Source organism: Antechinus flavipes, chromosome 1 (assembly GCF_016432865.1).
Source record: "Antechinus flavipes isolate AdamAnt ecotype Samford, QLD, Australia chromosome 1, AdamAnt_v2, whole genome shotgun sequence".
NCBI classification, from domain to species: domain Eukaryota; kingdom Metazoa; phylum Chordata; class Mammalia; order Dasyuromorphia; family Dasyuridae; genus Antechinus; species Antechinus flavipes.
Window position 1 is genome coordinate 264,047,818 of NC_067398.1, and position 27,868 is coordinate 264,075,685.

Here is a 27,868-nt window from a genome sequence, read left to right on the forward strand (position 1 = left end):
ACCACAAAACTGTTGATTATTGCTCTTCTGATATTCAGCTGTTAATACATCTCCCACTATACCTTGCACAGGTGGCAAAGCCCAATCCATAGCTGACTTGGGTGTGTTCCAGCATCTTGGGTGAACCTGTGGTGCCACTGGTGAAGAAGATAACTAATGGGTCTTGACTTCTAGTCTTCACACAGTTGTGTTCTTCAGGGGCCACTCTAAAAATACCCAACATACATATATATTCATGTAAATAACCCTCCTCTCCTTTCTCAGGTAATTTAAAACTATTCTATTACACAAATCTTATAGAATCAAGGCTCTATTTGCTTTGTAATATAAATCTACCATAGAGCCATTTTTTTTTCTGAAAAATCACTTAAGATTCCTAAGGTTAAATCAGATTTCTATTCAACTCTAAGAACTTTCCTTTGGAAACAAGTTTCCATCCACCAGCTTTCTGTGCAAATAGGCTATACATAAAAAATTTAATTCTTCCTTTGACTAGATTTGCTATTATTAAAAGATCTTTGATCATCTAACAATAGGCTGAATTGTATCTCTGAAACGAAAAATTGACTATAAGATTTACATTTTATATTATCTCCCCAAGGTGGAGTAAGTTCATAAATTCTCAGTATTGGAACAATCCCCAAATTTAATTTAGGCTTCAGAGGAGACATAGTGACTCTGATGAGATAGACAAAGTACTTTTCAGGGAACTCTAATAGTTTCTGCTCCGTGTCACTCTTAACTTGTTTTCACTACTCCTTTTTAGGACTCACTGCTCCATCCATTTTTTTCTTTTGTAAAGTTTTAGTTTATATTGGTATATTTTGTGTCATGACATGTTCATTTTCAAATATATCCCTTAGCCCATACTCTACCCAACAATTCATTCTTGTAGCAAAGAATAAAAACAGAAGGGAAAAAACCCAGTTCATTCAAACTAATCACTACACTAATTAAGACTGACATTATATTATATTGTTCTACAACTATAATTACCCCAGAGTAAGATCTTTTTTTGTGTCTTTTCTGGAGCCAAGGTTGATCTTTATAATTGCATAATATTCATTTTTTCTATGTAGAGTATTGTCATCATGGTATATATTATTTTCTTGGGTCTGCTTACTTTATTCTGTATTAGTTCACATAAGTCTGAGTATGCTTTTCTGAATTCTTTATATTCATTATTTCTTTTGACACAGCAATATTCCTTTATAATTGCATTATAATTTGCTTGACCATTCCCCAGCTTGTGGGCACAAACTTTGGTTCTATTTTTTTGCTACCACATAAAGTGTGCTATGAATATTTTGACACGTAATAAACACCTAACAAATGATTATTGAATTAAATTGAATTGATGGTTATGCCCATGTAGCTAGTTTAAACAAGCTTAAATAGTGATTTTCATTGAAGGAATTAGTTCTGCTGAGAACTAGTTCTGTGGCCCTGGCCAAGTTGGCCAAGAAGAATGTCCACTTTCTGGCTTTGTATGTAAAATGTAGATGGATGTGGTGAGGAGAGGGTTTAGGAAAAAGTGGTTGGATTAGATGATCTCTAAGGTCCTAAGAGTTTTAACACTGTAAAATATACAAGAGAGTTCCTAGCTTGGCCTTCCTTTCCTCTCCTCTCCCTTTTCCCCTCCCTCCTTCTCATTTCTTCCCTTCCTCCTTCTCTCTGGAGGAGGGAGGGAGACACACTCTGTCTCTCTGTTTCTCTCTGTGTGTCTCTTTTTCTTTGTCTCTCTTTGTCAGTCTCTCTCTCTCTCTCTCTCTCTCTGTCGCTAATTCTCTCTCTTTCTCTCTCTCTCTCTCTCTCTGTCTTTGCCTCTGTCTCTATCTATCTTTCTTTTCTTCCTTCCTTCCTTCTTTTCTTCATTCCTTGCTTCCTTCCTTATTTCCTTCTTTTCTTCCTCCTCCCTCTCTTCTTCTTCCCTCCTTTTCTTCCTCCCTCTTCTCCCTCTCTTTTCTTCCCTCTCTCTTCCTTTCTCTTCTTTTCCTTCCCTCTCATCTCCTCTCCCTCCCTCACGCTCTCTCCTTCCCTTTCACTTCTTCCTTCTCTCCCTCCTTTCCTTTTTCCCTCTTTCCTCCCTCCTTCCCTACCCCCTCCTCTTCCTTTCTCTCTTTCTTTCTTTCTTCACTATGTTTTATTCTACCAAAAGGATCAGAACTCACTGGCATAGTTCTCTGAAGTTCAGCCAGCCAAGCCGGCTACTACTGGAGACAAGCACCTTTGTCCGCAGAGAAGGGCAGTCAACACTAATGGTGTCCACATGAGGTGCTAAGGAGTCATTGGTAATAATAGCTTTGGCACCAGATGCTTGCAATCGGTACTGGATATCCCTTATAGTTAGCTGAGAGATTCCAGGGATGATGACAACCCCTGAAAAAAAAGGAAGGTAATAATAATTTAGAGAATTAATAATCTTGATCCACAGTGAATCAAAAGAGCATCATGATATAGTTCAGACAGCATTGGGTTTGAAGTCAGAAGATGAATCTAAATCCCAATTCTGCAATTTATTAAGTGACACTGATCAAGTTCCTTTCCATTTTCTAAAAGCTTGTTTCCTCTTCTATAAAATGAAATTGTTGTACTGTCATCCTTAAATTCTTTTATTTTTAGCTCTAATTTCTATATGCCAGTAGAGATTTGGAAGCCATTCTTTATTTTTTCTCATTTATATCAACATTTTGAGATAAAACTTCAATAGGAATTTATATTTTCATTTGAGGTAGCTGGGTAGCATGGTGGATAGAAGGTCAAGCCTGGAGTTAGAAAGAGTCATCTTCATGAGTTTAAATCTGTCCTCAGATATTTACTAGCTCTGTGATTCTGGGGAAGTTACTTAACCCTATTTATTTCAGTTCCTCATCTGTGAAATGAACTGTAGAAGGATATGGCAAACCATTCCAGATCTTTTGCCAAGAAAATGCCAAACAGGGTTACAGAAAGTCATACATGACTGAACAACAATCTAAAATGATTAACTACAGAGAAAATATTATTCTACTGGAACAAACCAGATTTTTGGCAATTTCTGAAACACTAAAGCAAACACATATTTCTTATTTCCATTCTGTTTCAGAATGATTCTGATTGTCTATGTACTCTAAGCAAAGGTTAAAAAAGATATAAAAACTCAATTTATACTTTAGCTAAAACCACTGATTGTCTAAATGGTCTTTATTATTATTACTAGTACTAGTAGCATAATTAGTAAAATATATTTAGCATATTTATTTACTATTTATAAAGTATATTAATAAATATAAAGTATAATATTGAAGAGGGGACCTCCGGACTCAGAAAATCCTTGAAGGAGAAAATCTTCAATTCTGCCTCAAAAAGAGACTCTGCCCCATGTCTTTTTTTTCTTAAATGAATTTAAGTTTTAACTGCTTGAGTGGGGAATGATGCGGGTTGTGATTCCTTTAAGAATTGATTTATTTCTGATTTCCAACCCCTCCTAGATGATGCATTACCAATCCTGGAAGCTAGGACTTTTGATTCACAAATCTTGGTCAAAAGAATCCCTTTGAATTCCAATAGGAGATCCGGGTCTGCCCCAGCCCCAACCCTGATATGAGCCTACTTGGGCTGTCCCAGCCCCCATTCTAATGATCTGCTCAGGTTTCCCAACCCCCACCAAGCAAACTCAAGTCCCCACTGAAATCCAGTGAGGAGCCAACTTGGGACTGCACCCACAGACCTTTTTAATTAAATCTCTCCTTATAAAAGAGTCAAGCTGGACTCCTCTCTTTGCAGAGGGTCAAAACATGCTGGCACCATATCTGGCACCCCAAGGACCCTCTGTCCACTGGAACCCTGTTTTCGATGCCCTCTCTCTCTATCTTCACCTATTTCCTTAACTATACTTTAACCTTACTTCCAAATCCCATAATAAATCTCTTTTATCAATCTAGGTTTTCGGGCCTGTAAATTCCTTTACAGGGGGCTCTTGTGCAGCTACTAGACCTCATTTAACTCTGTATCCTTGCACCAAATCCAAAGAGGTTGCAGGGGAGCTCTATTTGACTTCCTGTACCTCAAACCTGCCACTAGACCTCAATTAAATCCTAATTTCATTTAGGGACCCCATATCTAGACCTCATCAGGATCTGGATCAAAGGTCAGTTTAGGAAAAAGAGGATTGATTACTATTGAGAAACATATTGAATATTAGTGTGGGTAATTTATAGCTTTTCCATCTTCCTGAAAGAAGTGAGGAAGCTCAAAATCCTCTTAATCAGAATAAGATTTTTCTAATATTTATCAATATCAATGGCACTTATATGTGTGTATACGTATATGTTATATGTATACACACATTTATATGAATATATATTATATGTATACAAAACATATACTTCCTTATTCTTTAAAAAGTCTCAGTAATTGTTCAGGATAGGGGAATGAGTGTAGCAAATTATCTTCTTTCACTCTAATCTAATACATTCTACTTTCCTCCCTAACTCCCCACCTTTGCTGAATTTAGAGTGACTAGTCCTCCAATATGTTGCAAGTTAGAGGGAACCATTCACTGACCTGTTCTCATACAAGCCACAGAAACCAACCACCATTCAGGGATCCTGGGGAGAATCACCAGCAGTCGATCCCCTGGCCGCAGATTGCATACTCTGGACAAAACATTGGCTGCCTTCTTGGATTGGATCCCCAGCTCTTCATAATTCCATTTTACCTCCTCTCCCTGACCATTGACCCACCAGAAAGCAGGATTTGCAGACTTTTTTCCAGCCTGGACAAGGGATGAAAAGATAACAGCATCTATTAGCCAAAAGTAATTGTGATATTAGATTTTAGTGGGGATCCTTAGATAAAACTTGTTCTAGGGGTTTGGGGTCTGCAAGGCAAAAGCTTCTTAAACTGTGGGTTATGATCCAATATGGGATCATGTAACTGAATATGAGGGTTATGAAATTATGATTTATTATCAGGAAATTTTTGATTTGTATGCTTATTTTATATATCTATACATATAGAGTTGTGTAAAACTTTCTTAGGAAAATAGGAGTCATGAATGGAAAAAAGTTCAAGAAGCTCTATGCTAGGTAACTAGCCCTTAGAAATGCCCTCATGATGCACTATAAGCTTAAAGAATTGTTTCATGGTGTCGCAAACACTGGAGGGGCTGTTTGCATAATATTATGCCTCTGCCTAGCTTTTAGCTCTTTTATGTCCTTCTATTTTGGTCTTTCTATGATCTTTCTCCTCTTCCCACCAGTAAATAAGTGAACTATGAGGAAAATTGACCACATCCAAAGGCCAAAAGCAATGAGTTCTATGCTTTGTTGGAATACTAAGAGATGTCTTCTAGTTTTTAAATATATAGATTAAAACCATTTTGGTGGTGGTGGAGAAGAATTAGCTCTATTCCTTTCCCCTTCTCACCCAACTCAACATTAAGTAAAATTAATCAAACTTCTAATCTCACTGTCAGACTGATTTTCCTAAAGCACAGGTTTGACCACATCACTCCTTAATCCAATGAACTCTATATTGCTCCTTATTGCTTCCAGAATAAAATAAAAAATTCTCTGTTTAGCATTCAAAGCCCTGCTCTCCCCTATACTTTTCCAGCTTTCTTTAGCTTTAATTCCCCTCTCCCACTCCTTCCTCTCATATAATCTGTGATCTGGCTGTGTTTACCTACTTGTTTTTCTAACAAACCTCTCCATCTGAATCTAAACATTTCGATTGATAGACCTCCCCTTGCTGGGGATTTTCTTTGCATTTTTTCTATCTCCTGGTTTTCTTAGTTCCTTTCATCTAAAATTTCACCTTTTAAAGACAGCCTTTCCCAATTCCCCTTAATTCTAGTGCCTCCTCTCTATTAATTATTTCCAATTTATCTCACGAATAACTTGTATGGTTGTTTGCATATTCTCTTCCCCTTTAGACTGTGATCTCTTTGAGGGCAGGGATTGTTCTTCCCCATTACTTAGCACCATGCCTGACACATAGAAGATTCTTAATATTTTCCCCCACAGCAGCACATAATATAATTGATAGAATATATAGATAGGTTTTTATGATCCTAGGAAGTGTTATGATACAGTGAAAAAAGTGTTGGATTTAGGTTAGAAGTTGTGGATTTGAATCCTGGTTCATTGCTGAATATCATTGTGACCAAGAGCAAATTGTTTAGTTTCTTTGGGTCTCATGTTCCTCTTCTACAAAATGAAGGAACTAGACTAGTAAACCTCTAAAGAGGCTTCTAGTTCTAAGTCTGTGATTTGTTGGCTCCAAATTATGCCCTAAAGGAGCTTGAAGAAGGAAGTCATTTTGAACAGGAAAGGGGTATATAACTGATGGGAGATAAGAGAAGGTCTGAAATCAGGATGAGTTTTGGTCCTTTGGAAATTAAATGCTATGCATATTTGCCCCTCCCACAAGAATTAGGGAAATAAGCAATAATGAAAACTGGCAGTTATTCCACTGCTTGAGAAAACTCCCCTTGCCTAAAATTTGCTTCCTCAAAGCATTTAGCCTCATTGTCGGAGAAGAAAGGGCCAGTATTCCCTGCCGGGTCTTATCCTAAGGGCAAATTGACATTGTCAGTCCATAAACCTTGAATACTAACTAAGTAGGATCTATGATTTTAATGCTTTGAAGGAAAGGACAACTTCCTTTTCTGGCCTCTGTGAATATTGCTCAAGGTAGAAAAAGAAAATGATCTTCTCAGTACAATGGCCAATTTCTTCTCTCTATCTGAGGGTTCAGGGTCTAAGGCAACACCATTAGAGTGATATCTGTCAAAATCCCCCAACTTCACCTTCTCCATCTGACTCCAATGTCAAGCACATCACTGGCAAAATTAAAATACTCTGGTATTGCCTGTTTTCCTTGGTGAATGGCTTCAAAGTCAGCAAATGTCTTCTGAGGGCTAAGCAGTCCTGTGCTTATATAGCGAAATGGCCTAGAGAAAGCTTGGGAGCCCCACAGTGGCTGAAGAAACAGATGAACTAACTTCAGTCTCATGGTCCCACAGACTTGTCTTGACAGGTAGTAGGGGAAATGTGGGATCTTCATACCTAATGTCAACAAGAGGAAATAAAGTCAAGTCATTTCAGGTATGAGATATGGTGATTGAGCACTGGGCTTGGAGTGAGAAAGATCTGAGTTCAAATATTGACTAATATATTTCTTAGATGTGTAACAATGGATGAATCATTAAACCATCAACTTCAGTTTCTTCATCTATAAAATGAGCATAATAATAACATCTACTTTGAAGTGTCATTGTGAAGATCAAATGAGTACTTTGCAAACACACTATATAAATGATAGCTTTTATGATCATCACGTTGATCATCCTTATTGAATAATGATTCTTCTCTTATGGTGACTTGTAATTGCATATAACTATTTATGGAACCTATTTATAAACATTATTCAAGACAGGCCAAGTGGATCTGTTGCTTAGCTGATGGCATATATTTTGATGGAAAACCACTAGAAGCTGAGCAAGAAGGATTTACAATATGTGTATTGCATATGAAAGAGAGAGAGAAAGAGAATGTTGGGCCAGAATAAAGAGTTTCAAGAAAGTAGGGAAGATTACTTTGAAGAAGCAATAAAATTCCTTTAATAACTCTGAAATATCACTACAAAGTACTATCTTTTAAATATTAGCTATTTAATAATAATAAATTAATAATATTATTAAGTATTTAAATACATTCGACAGTATTTCCACAAGTCATGGAACACAACCATCTCTGAATAATTGAAAACAATTATCACACAGCAGAGAATGGAGAAATATATAGGCAGTTGTGAGCAGATTGCAATATATAATCAATGAGGAGCTTTGAAGAAGAACATGAGTAAAAGACATAATTTACCAAATGTATAATAAGAAGAGGTAAGGGCTGGTTATATGGTATGGATGACAGCTAACAGATGGACACCCAGAATCCCTTAGCTTTATCCTGAAGAGATATAAGTACAACCAGGAGAAAGTGAGAATGCTCTCTATTTATGAGCTCTCTCTCTCTCTCTCTCTTCTCTCTCTCTCTCTCTCTCTCTCTCTATATATATATATATATATATATATATATATATATATATATATAAATTTATGAATTTATGAGAAGATAGTGGCAAGTGCTATTCATGATATGCAAACATAGATGAGCTGCAATCTGTATCACTGGAAAGAATATGTAAATCAAGGAAATTACATATCTTTTTGAATGTTTAAGCATTTGTTTCATTTACTTCACATAATTGTGACACTGTTATATCAAATATTATAATTAATGTGAAAGTGTAATATATTACTCATTAAATCTTATATAGGGGGTCATTTTGGGAGTAATAAAGAGTTAAAACTTCACAAAAATAGGTAGCAAAATCAAGAATTCATTATATAAAAATGGATAAAGGTAAAAATACACAAAAGTTTAAGAAAAGTTTAGGTGGATTAAGTCATTAATCACAAGAAATTATTAAATCAGTAACATTTTGGAGTACATTAATAATTTTATAAATACAATGATGTAGAGCACTGATACTTATGGCAAATGTGGGATTCTGAATAAAAAAATCTTGTCTCTTCCCCTGGCTACCTCTTTCTTGGCAAATAACTTAATCTTTTTGGATCTGTTTTTTCATCTATAAAATGAGAGGACTGGGCTAAATAGATTCAAAGGTTCCTTTCAATTCCAAATCTTTGCGTTTATGATCTTATAGAGAATGGTCACATTCTCCCACCAAACTTATAACCATGTTGGACAACATTGAGGCCATTTCTCCGGAAGTGGGTTCCTGAGAAGTCTTTCATCTAACAGGGTCAGGATTGAAAAAAGTCCAGAAAAGCTAAAAATTGTATCTCATAGTCTTAGTGCAGAGCAGGGGGGAAAATGAAGGAGCCAGATTAGAAGGAGCAGGGAAACTAAAAAAAAAGAGTAAGGAGAGATGAGAATGTTAATTTTTTTTTAAATAAACATTTTAATGACATCTCTTACATAACCATAACCCATTTATCTCAAAGCAATTAGCTCTGAACATTAGTATGTATAATCAAAGTCACAATATAAATTATTTAAAAGTCAACCACTTGGCCAGAGGTATTACAGAAAAGTACACCAACCAAGTATATAGTCTTTTCATACCCTACCTCTCAGCCTGTGAAATATAGAAGGCATCCTTATTTTGACTCAAATTAGGAAGAGTCCCCAGTGCTTGTGTCCATTTAAACTCCCCAACATGACTGAACAAATTAACGATAATTCATGAGACAGTTTAGTGCAGAACTTTGGACCTTGCCTGCAGCAATGAGAGGGAGGAGGAGTAAATAAGTGTTATTTTCCCAGTGTCACCAGGCCATATCCAGTGGAGTACCTGATTTCATTAAAATTAAAACTCATTGCCAACTGAATCCAGGGCTAAGTCCTAGAATAATCCTTGTATTTGGGGCTTAAAAAAGTTATATTCAGAGCAAAGAGGAATGTGAAAGTGATAGGAAGGGAGCAATAGGTAGGTGTAATGTGCTTTAACGCTGGGAAATCATATTGTATACATTATCTCACTTTAGCCTCACAACAGCCGTATAAGGTAAGTGTGGTAGGCATTATTATTATTCTCATTTTACAGTTAAGGAAACTGGAGCTGAGGAAGATCTTGTGCCCAGGAACATCATGTCTCTGAGTTAGGATTTGAAGCCAGTTCTTCCTGATTCCAACTTCAGCACATGGTTCATTTTACCCCCTGGGTAATATAGCCTATCTTTACTTCTCTTTGTTGTTATTACCCTAAAGACATGCTTAATTGGCATTCTAGTCAAGCATATAGACATCCTTCTTTTGGAACAAGCAGAAATGTTCTCTGTCAATTTTCAAGGAACTACATAGAAACTTGGAGCAATAAACTTGAGCATTGCTAAGTTGAGTGACACCTCCAGCCCCAAGCCCCATCTTTCACTGATTTTTTTCACTTGTTTTATATTTTTATTTAAATTTTTGAGTTCCAAATTCTATCCTTCTCTCTTTCCTTTCCCTTTCCCTTCCTTGAAATGGTAAGCAATTAGATATAGGTTACACATGCAATTTTGTAAAACATTTCTATATTAGTTATTTTGTACAATAAGATTCAAATAAAAAAGAAAGTGAAAAGTAGCAGTTTCAGTGTGTATTCAAACAATATCCATTCTGTCTCTGAAGATGGGTAGTATGCTTCATCATTAATCCTTTGGGATTGTCTTGGATCATTATATTTAGTAGTGAAGTATTCATAATTCTTCATGGAACAATATTGCTGTTATTATGTATAATGTTCTAATTCTGTTCACTTCACTATGTATTAGTTCATGGAAGTATTTTCAAGTTTTTCTGAAATCATCCTGCTTGTCATTTCTTATGGCACAAAATTTTGCATTGCTCATTGCATATCTTGTCTGGGCATCCATTTGATTTCTAAATATTTTTGTACTAATAGATCATTCATGTCATCACATTTTTTGATGTATTTTAGGATTTAAAACTAGCAGTAGTATGGCTGGATCAAAAGGTTCTATTTTTTCCCAATATGCTTTTGAATATAGTTCCAAATTATTCTGCAAATTGATTAGATCAATTCACAACTCTATCAACAGTACATTAGTGTCCTAGTTTTCCCACACTCCCTCCTACATCCAACATTTCCTCTTCCTTCCTTCTTTTCGTTCCTTCGTTCCTTCCTTCCTTCCTTCCTTCCTTCCTTTCTTTTTCTGTAATATGATAGGCATGAGGTGGTGCCTCAGAGGTGTTTTAATTTATATTTCTCTAATCAATAGTGATGTGGAACATTTTTCATGTAACTCTTGATGATTTTTATTTCTTTGTCCAAAAATTTATTATTTATAGCCTTTGACTACCTATCAATTAATGAATGACTTGCATTTTTATAACTATAACTCCATTTTGCATATATTTGACAAATGATGCCTATATCAGAAATATTTGTTGCAAAAAATTTCTCCAGCTTTCTACTTTCCTTATAATTTTGGTTGCATTGGTTTTGATTATGCAAACCCTTTTATTTTTACATAATGAAAAGTATCTATTTTAAATTTTATAGTGTTTTATATATCTTCTTCTGTCCTAAATTCTTTACTTATCCATAAATCTGGCAGATAAACTATTGCATGAACTCTTGATTTGCTTATAGTATCATGTGTATGTTATTTTATGTGTAAATTATTAATCCATTTTTACCTTATCTTGATGTACTGCATAAGATGCTAGTCTATACCTAGTTTCTGCCATACTGTTTTCCAATTTCCTTAATTTTTTTTTCAGATAATTAATTTATCTCCCAGAAGCTTGGATATTTAGATTTATCAGATATGGTGTTTTTTAATAGTAATAGGTGCTTTGTTATGGGTATTTTGTTAAAAGCTTTTTCTGCATGTATTGATATAATCATGTGATTTTTGTTGGTTTTATTATTGATGTGGTCAATAATTCTAGGAGTTTTTCTAATGTTGCACCAGCCCTGAATTCCTGATATGAATCATACCTGACAATAGTGTGTGATCCTTATGAAATAGTGCTAGTATTTTATTTAATATTTTTGTATCAATATTCACAAGGGAAAATTGTTCTACAATTTTCTTTCTCTGTTTTGGCTCTTCCTGGTTTAAGTATCAGCACCATATTTGTGTCATAAAGAAATTTGTAGGACTCATTCTCCTATTTTTTCAAAATTTGTGTAGCATTGGATTAATTGTTCTTTAAATGGTTAGTAGATTTACATGTGAATTCATCTGATTCTGGATATTTTTTCTTAGCAAATTCATTGATGATCAATTTCTTTTTCTAGAATTGAATTATTTAAATATTTCATTTCTTCCTTTGTTAATTTGTTAATTTCTATTTTTGTAGGTATCTATCCATTTCATTTAGAGTGTCAATTTTACTGGGACATCATTGGGCAAAATGACACTTAACAATTATCTTAAATTCCTCTTCATTGGTGATGAATTCACCTCTTTTATTTTGAATACTAGAAATATGGCTTTTTTTTTCATTTTCTTTAAGATCAAATTAACCAATGGTCTGTCTATTTTGTGGTTTTTTCCTCTCATAAAATCAGCCTTTACTAGTAGATCAATGATTTTCTTACTCTGAATTTCATTAATTTCTCTTTTTGTTTTCAGAATTTCCAATATGGTGTTTCACTGGGGATTTTTAATTTGTTCTGTTTCTAGGGATTTTTTTAGTTGCATATCATTTCATTGATCTGCTTTTCTCTATTTTATTGATTTAAGCAGATAGAGATATACAATTTCCTTTAAGTGCTGCATTGGCTGCAATCCATAAATTTTGGTATGTTGTCTCATTTTTGTCATTTTTGTTAATGAGATCATCAATTGTTTCTATGCTTTGTTCTTTGACCCATTTATTTATTAGACAGATTATCTAGTTTCCAATTAAGTTTTAATATTTCTTTTCATTGTATATTATTAAATGTAACTTTTATTATATTATGATCCAAAAAGGATGCATTTATGATTTCTGCTTTTCTGCATTTGGTCGTGAGATTCTTATATCCTAATACATGGTTTTTATGTAGTTCCCATATACTCTGAGAAAAAGATATATTCCCTTCTATTCTACAGAAATCTATCATATTGAAATTTTTTCAGAATTTTCAGAATTTTATTCTTAATTTATTTCTTGTTTATTTTTTGGTTAGTTTTATCTAATTTTGAGAGGAGAAAATTGAGGTCCCTTATTAATATAGTTTTATTATCAATTTCTTCATGTAACTTCTTCAATTTCTCCTTCAAAAATTTAGCTATACCAGTTGGTGCATATATGTTTAATACTGATATGATTTCATATTAGATTATTTCATTAGATCTTTACAAGATCTTTCTGAAAACTTATAAGAGACATACCAGAATCAATTTATTGTTTGCAATTCGATGGTCAACTTAATTAAAAGCAAATAAGTAAATTTAATGATTTGAAAAAGACCGATCTATTCAAACATGACACTGAGGCTGAAAAAAATAATAAAAAGGAAAATATTGAGATTGATTATATTATGTCATCTAATGATGTAATTATGTTTGATGTAAACAAAGTACTTGCCATAATGAGCAGGACAAAGGAATCCAGAAATAGGCTTAGTATAAAGGAATAAAGACTACTTCTTTTTATTGGTAAGGTTTTTCTGAAATTTCCATTTTGGAAAAAGAAGCCATGCCAGCTATTTCTAATTTTTCAGACTTAGCTACCACTTTTTAGCTGCTTCATGACTACACTCCACTATTTCTGGTCCCTTCTCCCCCTGATGAGTTCTTTGAAACTTCATTCTGTAAGCTTCTTAAGGGCAGCTACTATTTTTGTTTTTGCTCATATTTGTATCTCTAGCTCAGCATAGTCCCTAACACAAAGAAAAAACTTCACAAAAAATAAAAAATACCTACCTTGCAAGGTCTTCTGGAGGTATTTTAGCAGGGGCTGAATTCTACTTGTCAAGTACATTTTAGATTGAATTTTATTAGACTGCTAGTTTTTTGGGGAATAAGAATAGAAGTCGTTGGTATGATTTAAATAAGTTGTACTATATAGTCTTTCCTGTGGCCATGAACTCTTTGTGTACCTGTAATAGCATCCTTGGTGGGTTTTTATGACAAGTGAGTAAGTTGACATTGTTTTCAGAGATATTTTTCCTCTGAGTTATGCTTTTGTTCCTCACAATTTTTAACATCTTGTCTCAGTGCTGTCATTCTCTTTAATATTATGTGTTTTTTTCTTTGCTTTATTCTTTAACTTAATCATTATTCAAGATGTCATTAGTCTCTATTATTTTTTATTTATGTTTTCTGTATTACTTTTGTTATTGCATTATGGTCTAATTTTTTTCTAATATTTAAAATATATTTATCTATTTTTGTTGCCTAATGTGATCAGTTTTTGTAAAAATATAATAATCTAATCAGAATCTCCATACAAAAATTATATTCATTACTATGAAACTTATCATTATGAAGACCAAAATTTGGGGGGGTAGAGATCAAGGTTGTAAGTAGTACAACCAAATGTAGTGACACTTCATAAGAAATTTTGGGACCATATCAGCCATCTTTAGATTAACAAAGTCAGATCTGTGACTTTTATGTATACAAGAGCATTAAAAAAATCAGATGAACAGTGTCAGGATCCTCCAGTCTCTAAAGAATTTTTAAAGATAATGCAGCTAGTAAATACATACATATATATGAACATATTTTTAGCATTAGAGATACTTATACAATTTTATATATCTGTGTATTCCAATTTAGAAGATATTATAAGTGTTCAAAATTTATTTCTTCTGTTTAAATCTTTGTTTATAATTCATTTTTTTGTTAGATTTATCCAAGTCTGAAATAAGAATATTATAGACTCCTACAGTTATTATATTACTATCTTTTTAGACATCTAGGTGCAGTAGTGGTTAGAACACTGAGTTTGGAGTGAGAAAGTTGAGTTCAAAACTGATCTCAGACACCATGAACAAATTTCTTACTTTTTGTTTGCTCCAGTTTCTTCAACTATAAAATGGCATAATAATAAAAGTACCTAACTCTTAGGGGTTTGTGAGGATCAAATGAGATAATATATATTTTTAAAAGCACTTAGCATAGTGCTGACAAAATAGTAGGTGCTATATATAAATGTTTATTCCTTCTCTCCTCACATCTAGATTCAGCAGTGATTAGAACACTGGGTTTGGAGTGAGAAAGAGTTGAGTTCAAAACTTACCTTGATGAGGTTTAGATTTGGGGAACCCAAATGAAATTAGGGTTTCTGGTAGTCAAGGAGTTAAATGGGATCTAGTGGTAGGTTTGGGGTTCAGGAATCTGAAAGGAATCACAGATCAATAGGAAATATAGTTTCTTAGAGGGACCATAACCTGCTTCAACCTCAGATATTAACTGTAAAATGGGATAATAATTAAATACTTTTAAAAAATTTAAATTTAAATTTAATTTAAAAATTTAAATTTAAATTTAATTTAAAAATCACTTAACATAGTGCTGACAAAATAGTAGATGCTATATATAAATGTTTATTCCTTCTCTCTGTTCTCCACACCTTCCTCCCTCCTTTGCCCATATATGTTTCCCCCAATTCAGTTGGCTTTTACTTTCTGGATTTAGTTTTTGTACTAGAGAGACAGTGGGATACAGTGGAAACAACCAAAGATTTGAAATCAGAGGACTTTTGTTTGAATCCTGACTTTGCTACTTATTGCTCTCTCTATGTGACTTTTAACAAGCAACTTCTTTGTGGGCTTCAGTTTCTTCATCTTTAAATGAGGGGGTTTAATTCAATTACAGCTAAGGTATTTTTCAGCTCTTAACACATGATACTCATATTTTTCCCTGTCCATATAATACTTTTAAGTAAAATGTCTTTTTTCTTTTTTAGCTTTCTTGACCCCTTGAAGCTTTGTATGAAATTAGGATTTTAGCTTCTGGGTTTCTAAAAAAACTTAATGTTATGGGCCAGAACTCTGAATTTGAAACAAGGATTCTTACAGGGTGCTAAGTCAGTGGAATTGATAAAGACAATGGTTGTTTAGCGTGGTGCTTAATAAAGAATCTAGTTCAGTACATGTACTTAGTACTTAATATAGTTCTATAAGATTCACACCTATGATGAGAGATATGAGCTCGGACAAACTCAGTTAAGGTCATTTAGAGGCCAGAGAAGATAGAAGGCTGGAGGCTGAAGAACAAGCCCTTGGACTATTCATTTCCATCTTCATCAGCAATGTGGTAGCAGGCCTGTCCTCCTTAACTTCTCCACTGAAACCAAGACTCTGGAAGGCCTTTTAAGAAAGCTGCCCAGCCCCAGGCAAGGAGACAATATAGGATATGGACTTCAACACTTGGCTGTTCTTGTGGTAATTACTCTGAATGAAAAGAAGGCTGCTCCCAGAGACCCCAAGAAAACCAAACTAAGAATATTACAACTTAAGGTGTGAGACAAGGTAGTAAAGTAGAGAAAGAATTTGAGTAAGCCTTCCCAACCTTTTCCTGATGTAATAATAATAAGGTATTTATATGTAATACATTATTATGTAATAATAAGGTCTTTTTAAAGATAATACCTTAAATCAAATCTGCAGTAATAGAGCCAACAAAAAGTCCGAGTGAGACAAGATGACTGAGGAGGTTGGAAAGAGAGATTTGTGACACAATGATGGAGGCTGTCCTAAAGTCCTTATGGGTGAAATACTGGTGGTGGGATCAAGTGGTGGTGATAACAACAAATAGCAACACTTTAGGAACTCTTAAACCAGAGATAGTAAGGGAACTTGGCAAATAGTCAGAAAGAAAATGTCTAAGGCTGGTTTTGAACTTAGGAATAGATTCTTCCTGCCTGAAGACTAGGTGCTCTATTCACCTAGCTTCTGAAAGTGAATTCTATCAACTATTTAAGGAGCAATTAATCTCAATATAAATTATTTGATTAAAAAATAGGTAAAGGAGTTCTATAAAATTCTTTTTATGACACAAATATTTTGGTGCATATACCTGGGAGAGGAAAAAACAGAGAAAGAAAACTTAATAAAACACTACCAAGGAGATTATAGCAATATATCACAAAGATCATATACTATGAACAGGTGGAATTAATATTAGGAATTCAGAGCTGGTTCAAAATAAAAAAAATCCTGTCAAAATAATCAACCACATCAATAATAAAAACAACAAAAATCATATGATTATATCAATAGATTCAGAAAAGACATTTGACAAAATATAATACCCAATCCTATTGAAAACACTAGAAAGTATAAAACTCAATAGAGTTTTTCTTAAAATGATAAGTAATATCTATTTAAAACTAAGAGCAAACATCTGCAGTGGAGATGTTTGATGCCTTACCGATAAGGTTAAGGGTGAAGCAAGGATATTCATTTCTACCCTTATTATTCAATATTGTGCTAGAAATGCTAGTTGTAGAAATCAGACAAGAAAAAGAAATCACAGAAATGAAAAGAGGCAATGAGGAAACAAAATCATCACTTTTTGAAGATGGTATTGAAGAGGGGACCCCAAAACTCTGAAAATCCTTAAAGGAGAAAATCTCCTTCAACTCTGTCTCAGTGAGGGAGCCCTCCCAAGGACAAACAGTTTCATCTTTGTTTTCTGGATGAGATCAGCTCAGTCCTGAAACTCATTGAATTCAATTCAAATTGCAGCTTGAAGTTGAAACCCAGCTAGGAACCAACTTGGGACTCCACCTACGAGCCCCCTTCAGCTTGTACCCAAAGCCCCCTATTATTAAAGAGCCAAACTAAAACCCTTTCTTTGCAGAGGTTCCAAACATGCCAGCTATATCATACTTGGCATCCTAAGGAGCCTCTGTCCACTGGAATACTCTTTCCGGTGCTATCCTCTCTTTACCTTTACCTCTTTCTCTGACCAGACTTTAATCTTACTTCCAGTCCCCATAATAAACTTCTTTTATCAATCTAGGTTTTTGGGTCTGTAAATTCCTTTATAGAGAATTTCTACGCCTCCAGAAGGGAGTCCCTAAAACTCCCTACCCTTGTTCTGAATCCTGAGGGGTTGCAGGGGAGCCAAACCCCTCCATTTGATTCCCTGAACCCCAAACCTACCACTAGACCTCCTTTAACTTTCCTGACCACCAGAAACCCTAATTTCATTTGGGTTCCCCAAATCTAAACCTCATCAGTATGATGATATACTTAGAAAGCCTTAAAGAATCAACTAACTGATGGTGAAGCCAAGATGGCGGAGAGCAGATATGACTCTCTGTAACCACCTCTAACCTTATCTCAAACCAACAGCAGATTAAGCCTCTAAACTGGTTTTAAAGTCAAAGAATCCACAAATATTTGGAGTACAACATGTTTCTAGAAGAAGATATCTTGGAAGAACTTTAGAATAGGTCTGTTCCAATTGGGCAGGGGATCAGTCTGCCAAACCCAGACCGCAGCATAGGGAGACCTGGGCAAACAGCTGGAGCAGAGAGTGAGAGCGTTGTAGCTTCCAGGCAACTGGGAATCTTCTATGGACCTCTTAGTCCACTCTGTCCTAGTTGCAAACAGGTGGTTTGGCAGATTTTTCTTTTGTAAAAGATAAATTGTAAACCACTGAACCCTGGAAGAATGCGGAACCTAGCCACCATCATCCAGCACTGGAAATCAATCAGTAGAACTTCCCCAGCAGCTGTCACTCCTTTTTATTGAATAGAACTCAAGCCTTAAAAAAATGAATGAAAAACAAAAAAGAACTTTCACCATAGACAGTTTATGGAGAAAGAGAAGGACAGACCTCAAATCCTGATGTTCCTAAAGGTAAAGCAACTCCAGAAGAAGCCCCAAAGACAGACAGGAGCTGGTCCCCATTTCTTTCTTTGAAGTCTTTCTTTGAAGATTTCATAAAGGATATTAAAAGAGAGTTAGAAGAAAAATGGGGAAATGAAATGAGATCATTGCAAGAAGGAAGAATCAACTAACTGGAAAGATTTACACAAACTGATGTTGAGAGAAACAAATAGAACCAGGAATATGTATTATACACTAACAACAACTATGAAAGACCTGGTTCTTCCCAGCAGTTTAGTGATCCAAGGCAATCCCAATAAACTTTGGATAGAAAGTGATGTCTGCATCCAGAGAGAACTATGGAGAATGAATGTAAATCAACACATGCCATGTTCAGTTTTTTCTTTTTCTTTTTTTTTTCCCTCATGGTTTTTCCCTTTTGTTCTGATTTTTCTCTCCCAAAATGATTTTAAAGAAACATGTTTTAAAAAATTAATGTATATGTACAACCAGAAAAATAAAGAAAATTATAATAAAAAGAAAATAAAATATTTTTAAAAATTTAGGTTGAGAGGACTTAATAAATTAAAAACAATACGATTTTTAAAAAAAGTATCAACTAAAAATCTAGTTGAAACAATAACTTTAGCAAAGTTTTGGGATACATTTTTATATCATCAGCATTTTTATACACTACCAACCTAGCTGTATGAAATAGAAAGAGATTCTATTTAAAATGACTGCAGACAATATAAAATAATTGGGAATCAATTTGCCAAGACAAACCAAGAGATTATATAAACACAATTACAAATTACAAAGACACTTCTAAACAAATGGAAAATTTTAACTGCTTATGGTTGTTAAGCCAATATAATAAAAAACAACACTTCTGTATAAGTTAATTTACTTTTTCAAACTATCAAAGAATCATTTTATAGAGATAGTAAAAAAAATTCATCTAAAAAGAAAAGATCAAGAATATGAAGAGAACCAAAGGAAAAAAATATGAAGTATAATAGTCAAGCAGTTCCAGATTTGAAACTATTTTTTTTACAAAATGGTTGTAAAAAAAAAATCTGATACTGGCTAAGAAATAGGTGGTGTATTAGGGGAATAGATTGGGTATAAAATAAAAACAGTACGAATGAACCACAGCAGTCTAATGTTTAACAAACCCAAAGACTCAAGCTTTTTTGGGGTAACAACAGTTTTGGGGAAACTTGGAAAGTATTTTGGTAGAAACTAGAGATGGACCAACATCTTAATATATATATATATCAGCTTGAAGTCAAAGTGGATAAAGAATTTAGATATAAAGGGCAATATCTTAAGTAAATTGGGAAGCATGGAAAAATGTACCTGTGAAATCTACAGATAAGGGAAGAATTTATGACCAAATAAGAGATAGGGAGCATCATGATAAATAAAATAGATAATTAGGATTACATAAAATTAAAAAAGCTTTTGCACTAATAAAATGAATGCAACCAAAATTATTAGGAAAACAGGAAACTAGGGGGAAATTTTGCATAAAATTTTCTCCACTAAAGGCCTCATTTTTCAACTATATAAGGAACTAAGTTACAATTCCTCAGTTAATAAATGGTTAAAGGATATAAATTTTTCAAGATAAGAAATCAAAGCTATCAATAGTTACATGAGAAAAATACTCTAAATCACTAATTAGAGAAATGCAAATTAAAAAAAACTCTGAGATACTACCTCATACCTAATCATATTAGCTCAAATGATAGAAAAGGAAAATGACAAATGCTGAAGGAGATGTGAAAAAATTGGCACACTAATGCATTTGCTGGTGGATCAATGAACTAACTCAACTATTCTGGAAAACAATTTAAAACTGAACCTAAAGGGATATGAAACTGTGCATATCCTTTGACCCAACAATATCACTATTACCGTGTCACTATTATGTCTGTATTCCAAAAAAGATCAAAGAAAAGGTAAAAGGATATATTTCTTTAAAAATATCTATAATGGTTTTTTATTTTTGTGGTGAAGAATTAGAAAATCAGAGGATACTCATCAACTTGGAAATGGCTGAACAATTTGTGTTATATAATTGTAGTGGAATACTATTGCTCTTTAAGAAATAATAAACAGGAGGATTTTAGAAAAAAAAATCAAAGGAATACATATAAGCTGAAGAGAAGTAAAGGGAACAGAACCAGGTAAACAATGTATACAGTAACAATATTATTAGAATGAACAAATGTGAAAGATTTAGTTACTCTGATCAAGACAATGATCTGCAAGGAAGCAAATTCCAAAGTACTCATGATGAAAAATGCTATTCACTGTCAGAGAAATAACTGATGAACTCTGAATATAGATTAAAGCATAATTTTTACTTTATTTTTCTTTTTTTGTATTTTGTATTTATTCTGTATTTTATTTTGCAAAATGGCCTACATGAAAATGTTTTGTTTGATATCACATATATGACTGATATAAAATTGCTTGCCTTCTCAACAAGCAGAGGAGGACAGGAGAAAACAAGAGAATCTAGAATCCAAAATTATTTAAAATGATCATTAAATTATTTATAATTAAATGTAATTGGAAAATGTTTAAAGATATAAACTATATTTTTAAAAATCACTTCATCCATTGCATATTTTGTTCTAGTCCCTGAATTTTCATTTTTCCTTTTTCATTGTTTCTAATGTGTCTTGTTTGCAGACAATTGCTGGATTTTGTTTTCTTGACTATTGTGATATTCTCTTTCCTATTTGGGAAGAGTTTAATTCATTCATATTGTTAGGTCTATGAAGTTTTAAAAAATTTAATTCTTTTGTATCAATTTCTCACCTTTTCTCTCTCCTTTATTGTAGGAACTTACTCTCTAAGATTTGTTATATATATACTAATTTGAACCACATATCCTCTTTGCTCTTTGTCCTGATATTACCTTGCCTTATCTTGAGTTTATCTAATTTACTATCATTATTTTCTTTTTTATAGTAATTCATTTATTTTGTTTATTCACTCACTCATTTATTTTTACCATTTTACTACCACAAAGTCCTACTCCAATGTCTTACTCTGACAGAGAATGCACAGTAATTCTATTAGGGAAGTACAAGGTCTAGAAAGTTTTAAAATATTGAAAAAGCTTTGAATGTGGTCTTGACAGCAAATTATACTTTTTGAGGACCAGTATGGCTAACCACAAGCTGTTTCATCACCAGTAGTGTAGCTATTCAGTGATGAATTCTTTTACAATGGTGATTTTTGAAACAAAATAAACATGCCCACAGTACTGTATAATTCATCCTACTTCTTCAATAACTGTAGGAGAGTGACGTAAAAGGAGGAAAAAGAAACTAAGAATCATGGAATTTTTAACAAAATTTAATTTACCTATTAGGACTCTAAACAAGAGATCCAAGTCTACTGCATAGACATATTGGTAGAGGAAGTGTTTTAATCTGGCATCTTTCAAATTATTTGTTTGCAAATATTTTATGGCTCTATTTCAATATAATGGGTTTTCTTTATAATCTTTCCAAATACATGCAAAGATAGTTTTCAGCATTCATCTTTGAAAAATCTTATGTTCCATATTTTTCTCCTCCTTTCTCTTCTCTCCCCATGATAACAAACAATCTGATAAAACATGTGCAATTCTTATAACCATATTTCCATATTCATCATGTTATGAAGCTTTCTTTATAATCTTAAGTATTTTATTTTATTCATATAAAAACAGTATTCTAAGAAAGGGCCCATATTTTAATGAGATTGTCAAAGGGCTCCATAACACACACATACACACAAAATAAGAATCTTGTATTAGAGGAATCAAATCTTATTAATTGTGAATAAAATGGGGGGAGGGGAAAGTTGCAGCTAAATGGAAGAATTCACAGATTCTTCTTAGAAAAGTAAAATAAGGTGTCATTTAGGAAGACTGCAGAATAAATGTAAACTTTGAGGCATAGAATTTTCTAGAAAATTAAAAGGGGTAAAAGTAGGAAGAGAAGAGATGGCAACAAGACTTTTGCTTTTTTTTTTTTTTTTTAACTTTTTATTGACAGAACCCATGCCAGGGTAATTTTTTACAGCATTATCCCTTGCACTCACTTCTGTTCCGATTTTTCCCCTCCCTCCTTCCACCCCCTCCCCCAGATGGCAAGCAGTCCTTTACATGTTAAATAGGTTACAGTATATCCTAGATACAATATATATGTGCAGAACTGAACAGTTCTCTTGTTGCAGAGGGAGAATTGGATTCTGAAGGTATAAATAACCCGGGAAGAAAAACAAAAATGTAAGCAGTTTATATTCATTTCCCTGTGTTATTTCTTTGAGTGTAGATGCTTCTGTCCATCCTTGATCAATTGAAATTGAATTAACTCTTTATTGAAGAGATCCACTTCCATCACAATACATCCTCAAACAGTATCGTTTTTTGAGGTATATAATGATCTCCTGGTTCTGCTCATTTCACTTAGCATCAGTTAATGTAAGTCTCGCCAATCTTCTCTGTATTATCCTGCTGGTCATTTCTTATAGAACAATAATATTCCATAACATTCATATACCACAATTTACTCAACCATTCTCCAATTGATGGGCATCCATTCATTTTCCAGCTTCTAGCCACTACAAACAGGGCTGCCACAAACATTTTGGCACATACAGGTCCCTTTCCCTTCTTTAGTATCTCTTTGGGGTATAAGCCCAGTAGAAACACTACTGGATCAAAGGGTATGCACAGTTTGATAACTTTTTGAGCATAGTTCCAAATTCCTCTCCAGAATGACTGGATGTGTTCACAATTCCACCAACAATGTATCAGTGTCCCTGTTTTCCCACATCCCCTCCAACATTCCGCATTGTCTTTCCCTGTCATTCTAACCAATCTGACAGGTGTGTAGTGGTATCTCAGAGTTGTCTTAATTTTCATTTCTCTGATTAATAATGATTTGGAGCATATTTTCATATGGCTATAAATAGTTTTAATTTCTTCGTCTGAGAATTGTCTGTTCATATCTATCCTTTGACCATTTATCAATTGGAGAATGGCTTGATTTCTTATAAATTAGAATCAGTTCTCTATATATTTTGGAAATGAGGCCTTTATCAAAACCTTTGATTGTAAAAATTTTTGCCCAGTTTATTGTTTCCCTTGTCTGCATTTGTTTTGTTTGTACAAAAACTTTTCAATTTGATATAATCAAAATTTTCTATTTTGTAGTCAATAGTGATCTCCAGTTCTTCTTTGGTCATAAATTCCTCCCTCTTCCACAGGTCTGAGAGGTACACTATCCTATGCTCTTCCAATTTATTTATAATCTCATTCTTTATGCCTAGGTCATGAACCCATTTTGACCTTATCTTGGTGTACGGTGTTAAGTGTAGGTCAATGCCTAGTTTCTGCCATACTAATTTCCAATTTTCCCAGCAATTTTTGTCAAATACTGCATTCTTATCCCAAAAACTGGGGTCTTTGGGTTTGTCAAACACTAGATTGTTAAAGTTATTGGCTGTTTTGTCCTTTGAACCTAACCCTATTCCATTGATCAACTAGTCTATTTCTTAGCCAATACCAGATGGTTTTAGTAACTGCTGCTTTATAATATAATTTTAGATCTGGTACAGCTAGGCCACCTTCATTTGATTTTTTTTTTGTCATTAATTCCCTTGAAATTCTTGACCTTTTGTTTTTCCACATGAACTTTGTTGTTATTTTTTCTAGGTCATCAAAGTAGTTTTTTGGGAGTCTGATTGGTATAGCGCTAAATAAATAGATTAGTTTAGGTAGCATGGTCATCTTTATTATATTTGCTTGCCCAATCCAAGAGCATTTAATATTTTTCCAGTTGGTTAGATCAGACTTAATTTATGTGGAAAGTGTTCTGTAGTTTGCAACAAGACTTTTGCAAAAACAGGTTGGTCCTAAACCCCAAAGGTTTTTTGGATTAATACAGGGACTCCAACCAAAGGACAGGGGGCATGTCTGCTGAGTTTCTTATTGTTACATGGTGAATTTTCTATGGGAAATTAATGGGAAAAGATGAAAAAAATTCACTTAGAATGAGCGAGATACATGGAATGCAGTATTCTTCTTTGAAGTACTAACACAAATTCATCAGTGTCAAAGTATTTGTATTTTCAGTATCTTTCCTTTATTTAGCTATTTTGAAAAACAATCTTTCAATATCCTCATGATTGTTACCTATATCTATAAAGGTTATATTATTCAAGACATCTAGATACTTGCCAGAAATACATTTGACCAAAAATCATTCTTCAATAAATAAATACTCAAAGGATATGAACAAACAGTTCTTAAAGAAATCAAAAATTCAAAAAAAATTCCAAAAGAAAAATAATAAAAATGCAAATCAAAATAACTAGAGTTTCATCTCACATCTAGAAAATTGACAAATAAAATAAAAACTGAGAACAATTGATTTTGGAGGGGTTGTGCAAAGTTGAATATGCTAATACATTTTGAGTGAAGCTGTGATTGATATAACTATTCTAGACTTTTTGCAGTAATAAGAAAAGCTGGGGAATGATTGATCAAATTAAACTAGAAGGATATGCATTTAACAAACTCAAAGATTCAATAAGAGAGAAAACTACATTATATGTCAGCCACATTAATATTCTATTAGATTCATGTTTATATATTGTAAATGCATATATATATATGTATGTGTATATGTGTGTATGTATGCATATAGGAGTATTAATGTGTCTCTATATATGTGTGGGCAGGTGGGTATGAATATATATTACATATTTTATACCACACAAACAAAAACACATACTTACTTGTAGTTTACTTAGGGAAGATGGGAGATTGAAAAAGGGAAAAAAAAGAATAAAATGAAAAGTTCCTAGTAGGGAACAAAAAATAACCTTAAAAGGAAGCAAAGAAGATAGAAATCATAAATAAAATTTCTTGTATTATTATAAACTTTTTCTTGAAATGGAAATTTATTGTTACATATTTTGAATCTTCCCTGATATTCTATTGGGCACATGAAAATGTTTTGTTTTCTTTTGTTTTTTTTTCCCCTCTTCTTATTCTCTTTTGTTTTTTCTTATTTTGCATTTAGTTGTTTTTTTCCCCTGAGGTAATTGGGGTTAAGTGACTTGCCCAGGGCCCCACAGCTAATATATTTAATTTTAAATAAAAAATTAAAAAATTTAGAGGGAAAAAAGAATATAATGGAATACTATTGTTGCATAAGAAATTTAAATACACCACCAGAATCATTTAAATAATAAAATTGGAAAAACAAATAATTTTCATTTTTCTTGATTAAAATTTTTTTTATTTTTATATAAATAGATGCATAGATAGTTTTCAACATTCACCTTTGCAAAACCTTGTGTTCCAAAATTTTTTCCTTCCCTTCCCCTTCCCCATCCTCTATATGATAAGCAGGTGATATATATTATATATTATACATTATATATAATATATATATATATTTATTCACAATTATCAGTTCAAAAAAGAAAAAAATGAGAAAGAAAACAAAATGCCAAGCAAACAATAATAAAAAAAGTGGAAATACTATGTTGTAATCTATTCAGTCCCCACAAGGCCTCTCTCTTGATTCACATTGCTCTCTTTATCACAAGATCATTGGAATTGGCCTGAATCACCTCACTGTTGAAAAGAGCTACATCTGTCAAAATTGATCATTATATAATCTTGTTGTTGCTTGTAACATATGCAGAATGTGGAACAGGGCACAGCGACGATATGTGAGAACTGAGAGGTAGAGGTGCAAGCACGTGTTATGTGGAGGTAGGGCTAACCCTTAAGAGGCGGCACTGGCCACTGCAAGTGCCACGCCTTCCTCCTTAGTGCTCAGGAATTCTTGCATGCTTCCCTCTTTTTCCATGGACCAATCCTTAGATGATCCAACACGCCTGGCTCCTAAAGGACCTCCCTACTAACAGGGGATATGAGGGAGGCTGTGCTAAAAATAAACTCTCTCTGACCTCACCTTTACCTCCTGGTCTGTCTGCTTCTGTGTGATGTGGGTTGGAGCCCAAAGGCAGGTGAACTGGCCTAGTCATGGCTACCCAAGGGTGGGCATATAGATCAGGCTGTATGCAGGAACATTGCTGTGTACAATGTTCTCCTGGTTCTACTTCACTTAGCATCAATTAATTCAAGTTTTCCATACTTCTCTGAAATCATCCTGCTGATCATTTCTTATGGAACAATAATATTCTATATCATTCATATATCAAAACTTATTCAGCCATTCTCCAACTGTTTCTTGCCTCTACAAAAAGGGCTGCCAAAACATTTTTGTACAAATGGGTCCTTTCCCCTTTTTTATGATCTCTTTGAGATAAAGGCCCAGAGACACTGCTGGATCAAAGGATGTTCACAGTTTGACAACCCTTTGGACATAGTTCCAAATTTCTCTCCAGAATAGCTGGATCAGTTCACAACTCCACCAATAATATATTAGTATTCCAATATTCCCACATTCCCTGTAATATTTATCATTATCTTTTGCTGTCATCTAAGCTAATCTGAGAGATGTGTAATGGTACCTCAGAGTTGTCTTAATTTGCATTTCTCTGATTAGTAATGATTTAGAGCATTTTTTCAATTTTCAATTTAGAGTAATTTTCCAAATAAGTGGTTGCAATTTCTTCATCTGAAAATTGTCTGTTCATATACTTTGACCATTTATCAACTGAAGAATGATTTGAATTCTTATAAATTTGAGTCAATTCTATATATTTTAGAAATGAGACCTTTATCAGAACCCCTACATGTAAATGTTGTCTCCAGTTTATTAATTTCCTCCTAATGTTGTCTGCATTGGTTTTGTTTGTATAAAACCTTTTTACCTTAATATAATCAAAATTATCCATTTTGCATTCTATAATGCACTACAGTTCTTCTTTGGCCACAATTCCTGCCTCCTTCACAGATCTGAGAGATATACTATCCTTTGTTCTTTTAATTTGCTTGTAATGTTACTCTTTATGTCTAAATCATGAACTCATTTCGACCTTATCTTGATATAGGTTGTTAGGTGTGGGTCAATGCCTAGGTTCTGCCATACTAATTTCCAATTTTCCCAACAATTTTTGTCAAATACTGAGTTCTAATCTCAGAAGCTGGGATCTTTGGGTTTATCAAACACTAGATTGCTATAGTCATTGAATATTGTATTTTGTGAACTTAATCTATGCCACTCCATTTCTTTGCCAGTATTGGTTTTGATGACTGCTGCTTTATAATATAGTTTAAGTCTGGTATAGCTAGGCTATCTTCATTTGCATTTTTTTCATTAATTCCCTTGAAATTCTTAACCTTTTCTTCAAATTCAGATGAATTTTGTTATTATTTCTTCTGGCTCTGTAAAACAATTTCTTGGGAGGTTGATTGGTATGGCGCTGAATAAGTACATTAGTTTTTCATCTACTCATTCTTTAGGATTAGATTATCTAGTTTCCAATTAATTTTTGCTCTATTTTCTCCTGGCTCTTTATTACATGTAATTTTTGTTATGTCATGACCTGAAAAAGATGCATTTACTAT

General features: G+C 33.6%; 2 protein-coding genes across 2 annotated transcripts in view; one reads left to right on the forward strand and one right to left on the reverse strand.

The window, feature by feature from the left end:
* Nucleotides 1–7,043, reverse strand: part of ACSM5 (acyl-CoA synthetase medium chain family member 5) — a 29,298-nt gene extending 22,255 nt beyond the window's left edge. The window contains 5 exon segments of the mRNA XM_052001536.1: nucleotides 63–206; nucleotides 2,172–2,379; nucleotides 4,546–4,756; nucleotides 6,794–6,813; nucleotides 6,816–7,043. Of these exon segments, the coding sequence (XP_051857496.1) occupies nucleotides 63–206; nucleotides 2,172–2,379; nucleotides 4,546–4,756; nucleotides 6,794–6,813; nucleotides 6,816–6,999 (767 nt within the window). The 5' untranslated portion in view covers nucleotides 7,000–7,043.
* A 2,598-nt stretch (nucleotides 7,044–9,641) lies between these two features.
* PDILT (protein disulfide isomerase like, testis expressed) overlaps nucleotides 9,642–27,868 on the forward strand; it is an 84,145-nt gene continuing 65,918 nt past the window's right edge. The window contains exon 1 of the mRNA XM_052001572.1: nucleotides 9,642–9,736. The gene's annotated coding sequence lies outside the window, so the exon portion shown is untranslated. The remainder of the gene's footprint in view (nucleotides 9,737–27,868) is intronic.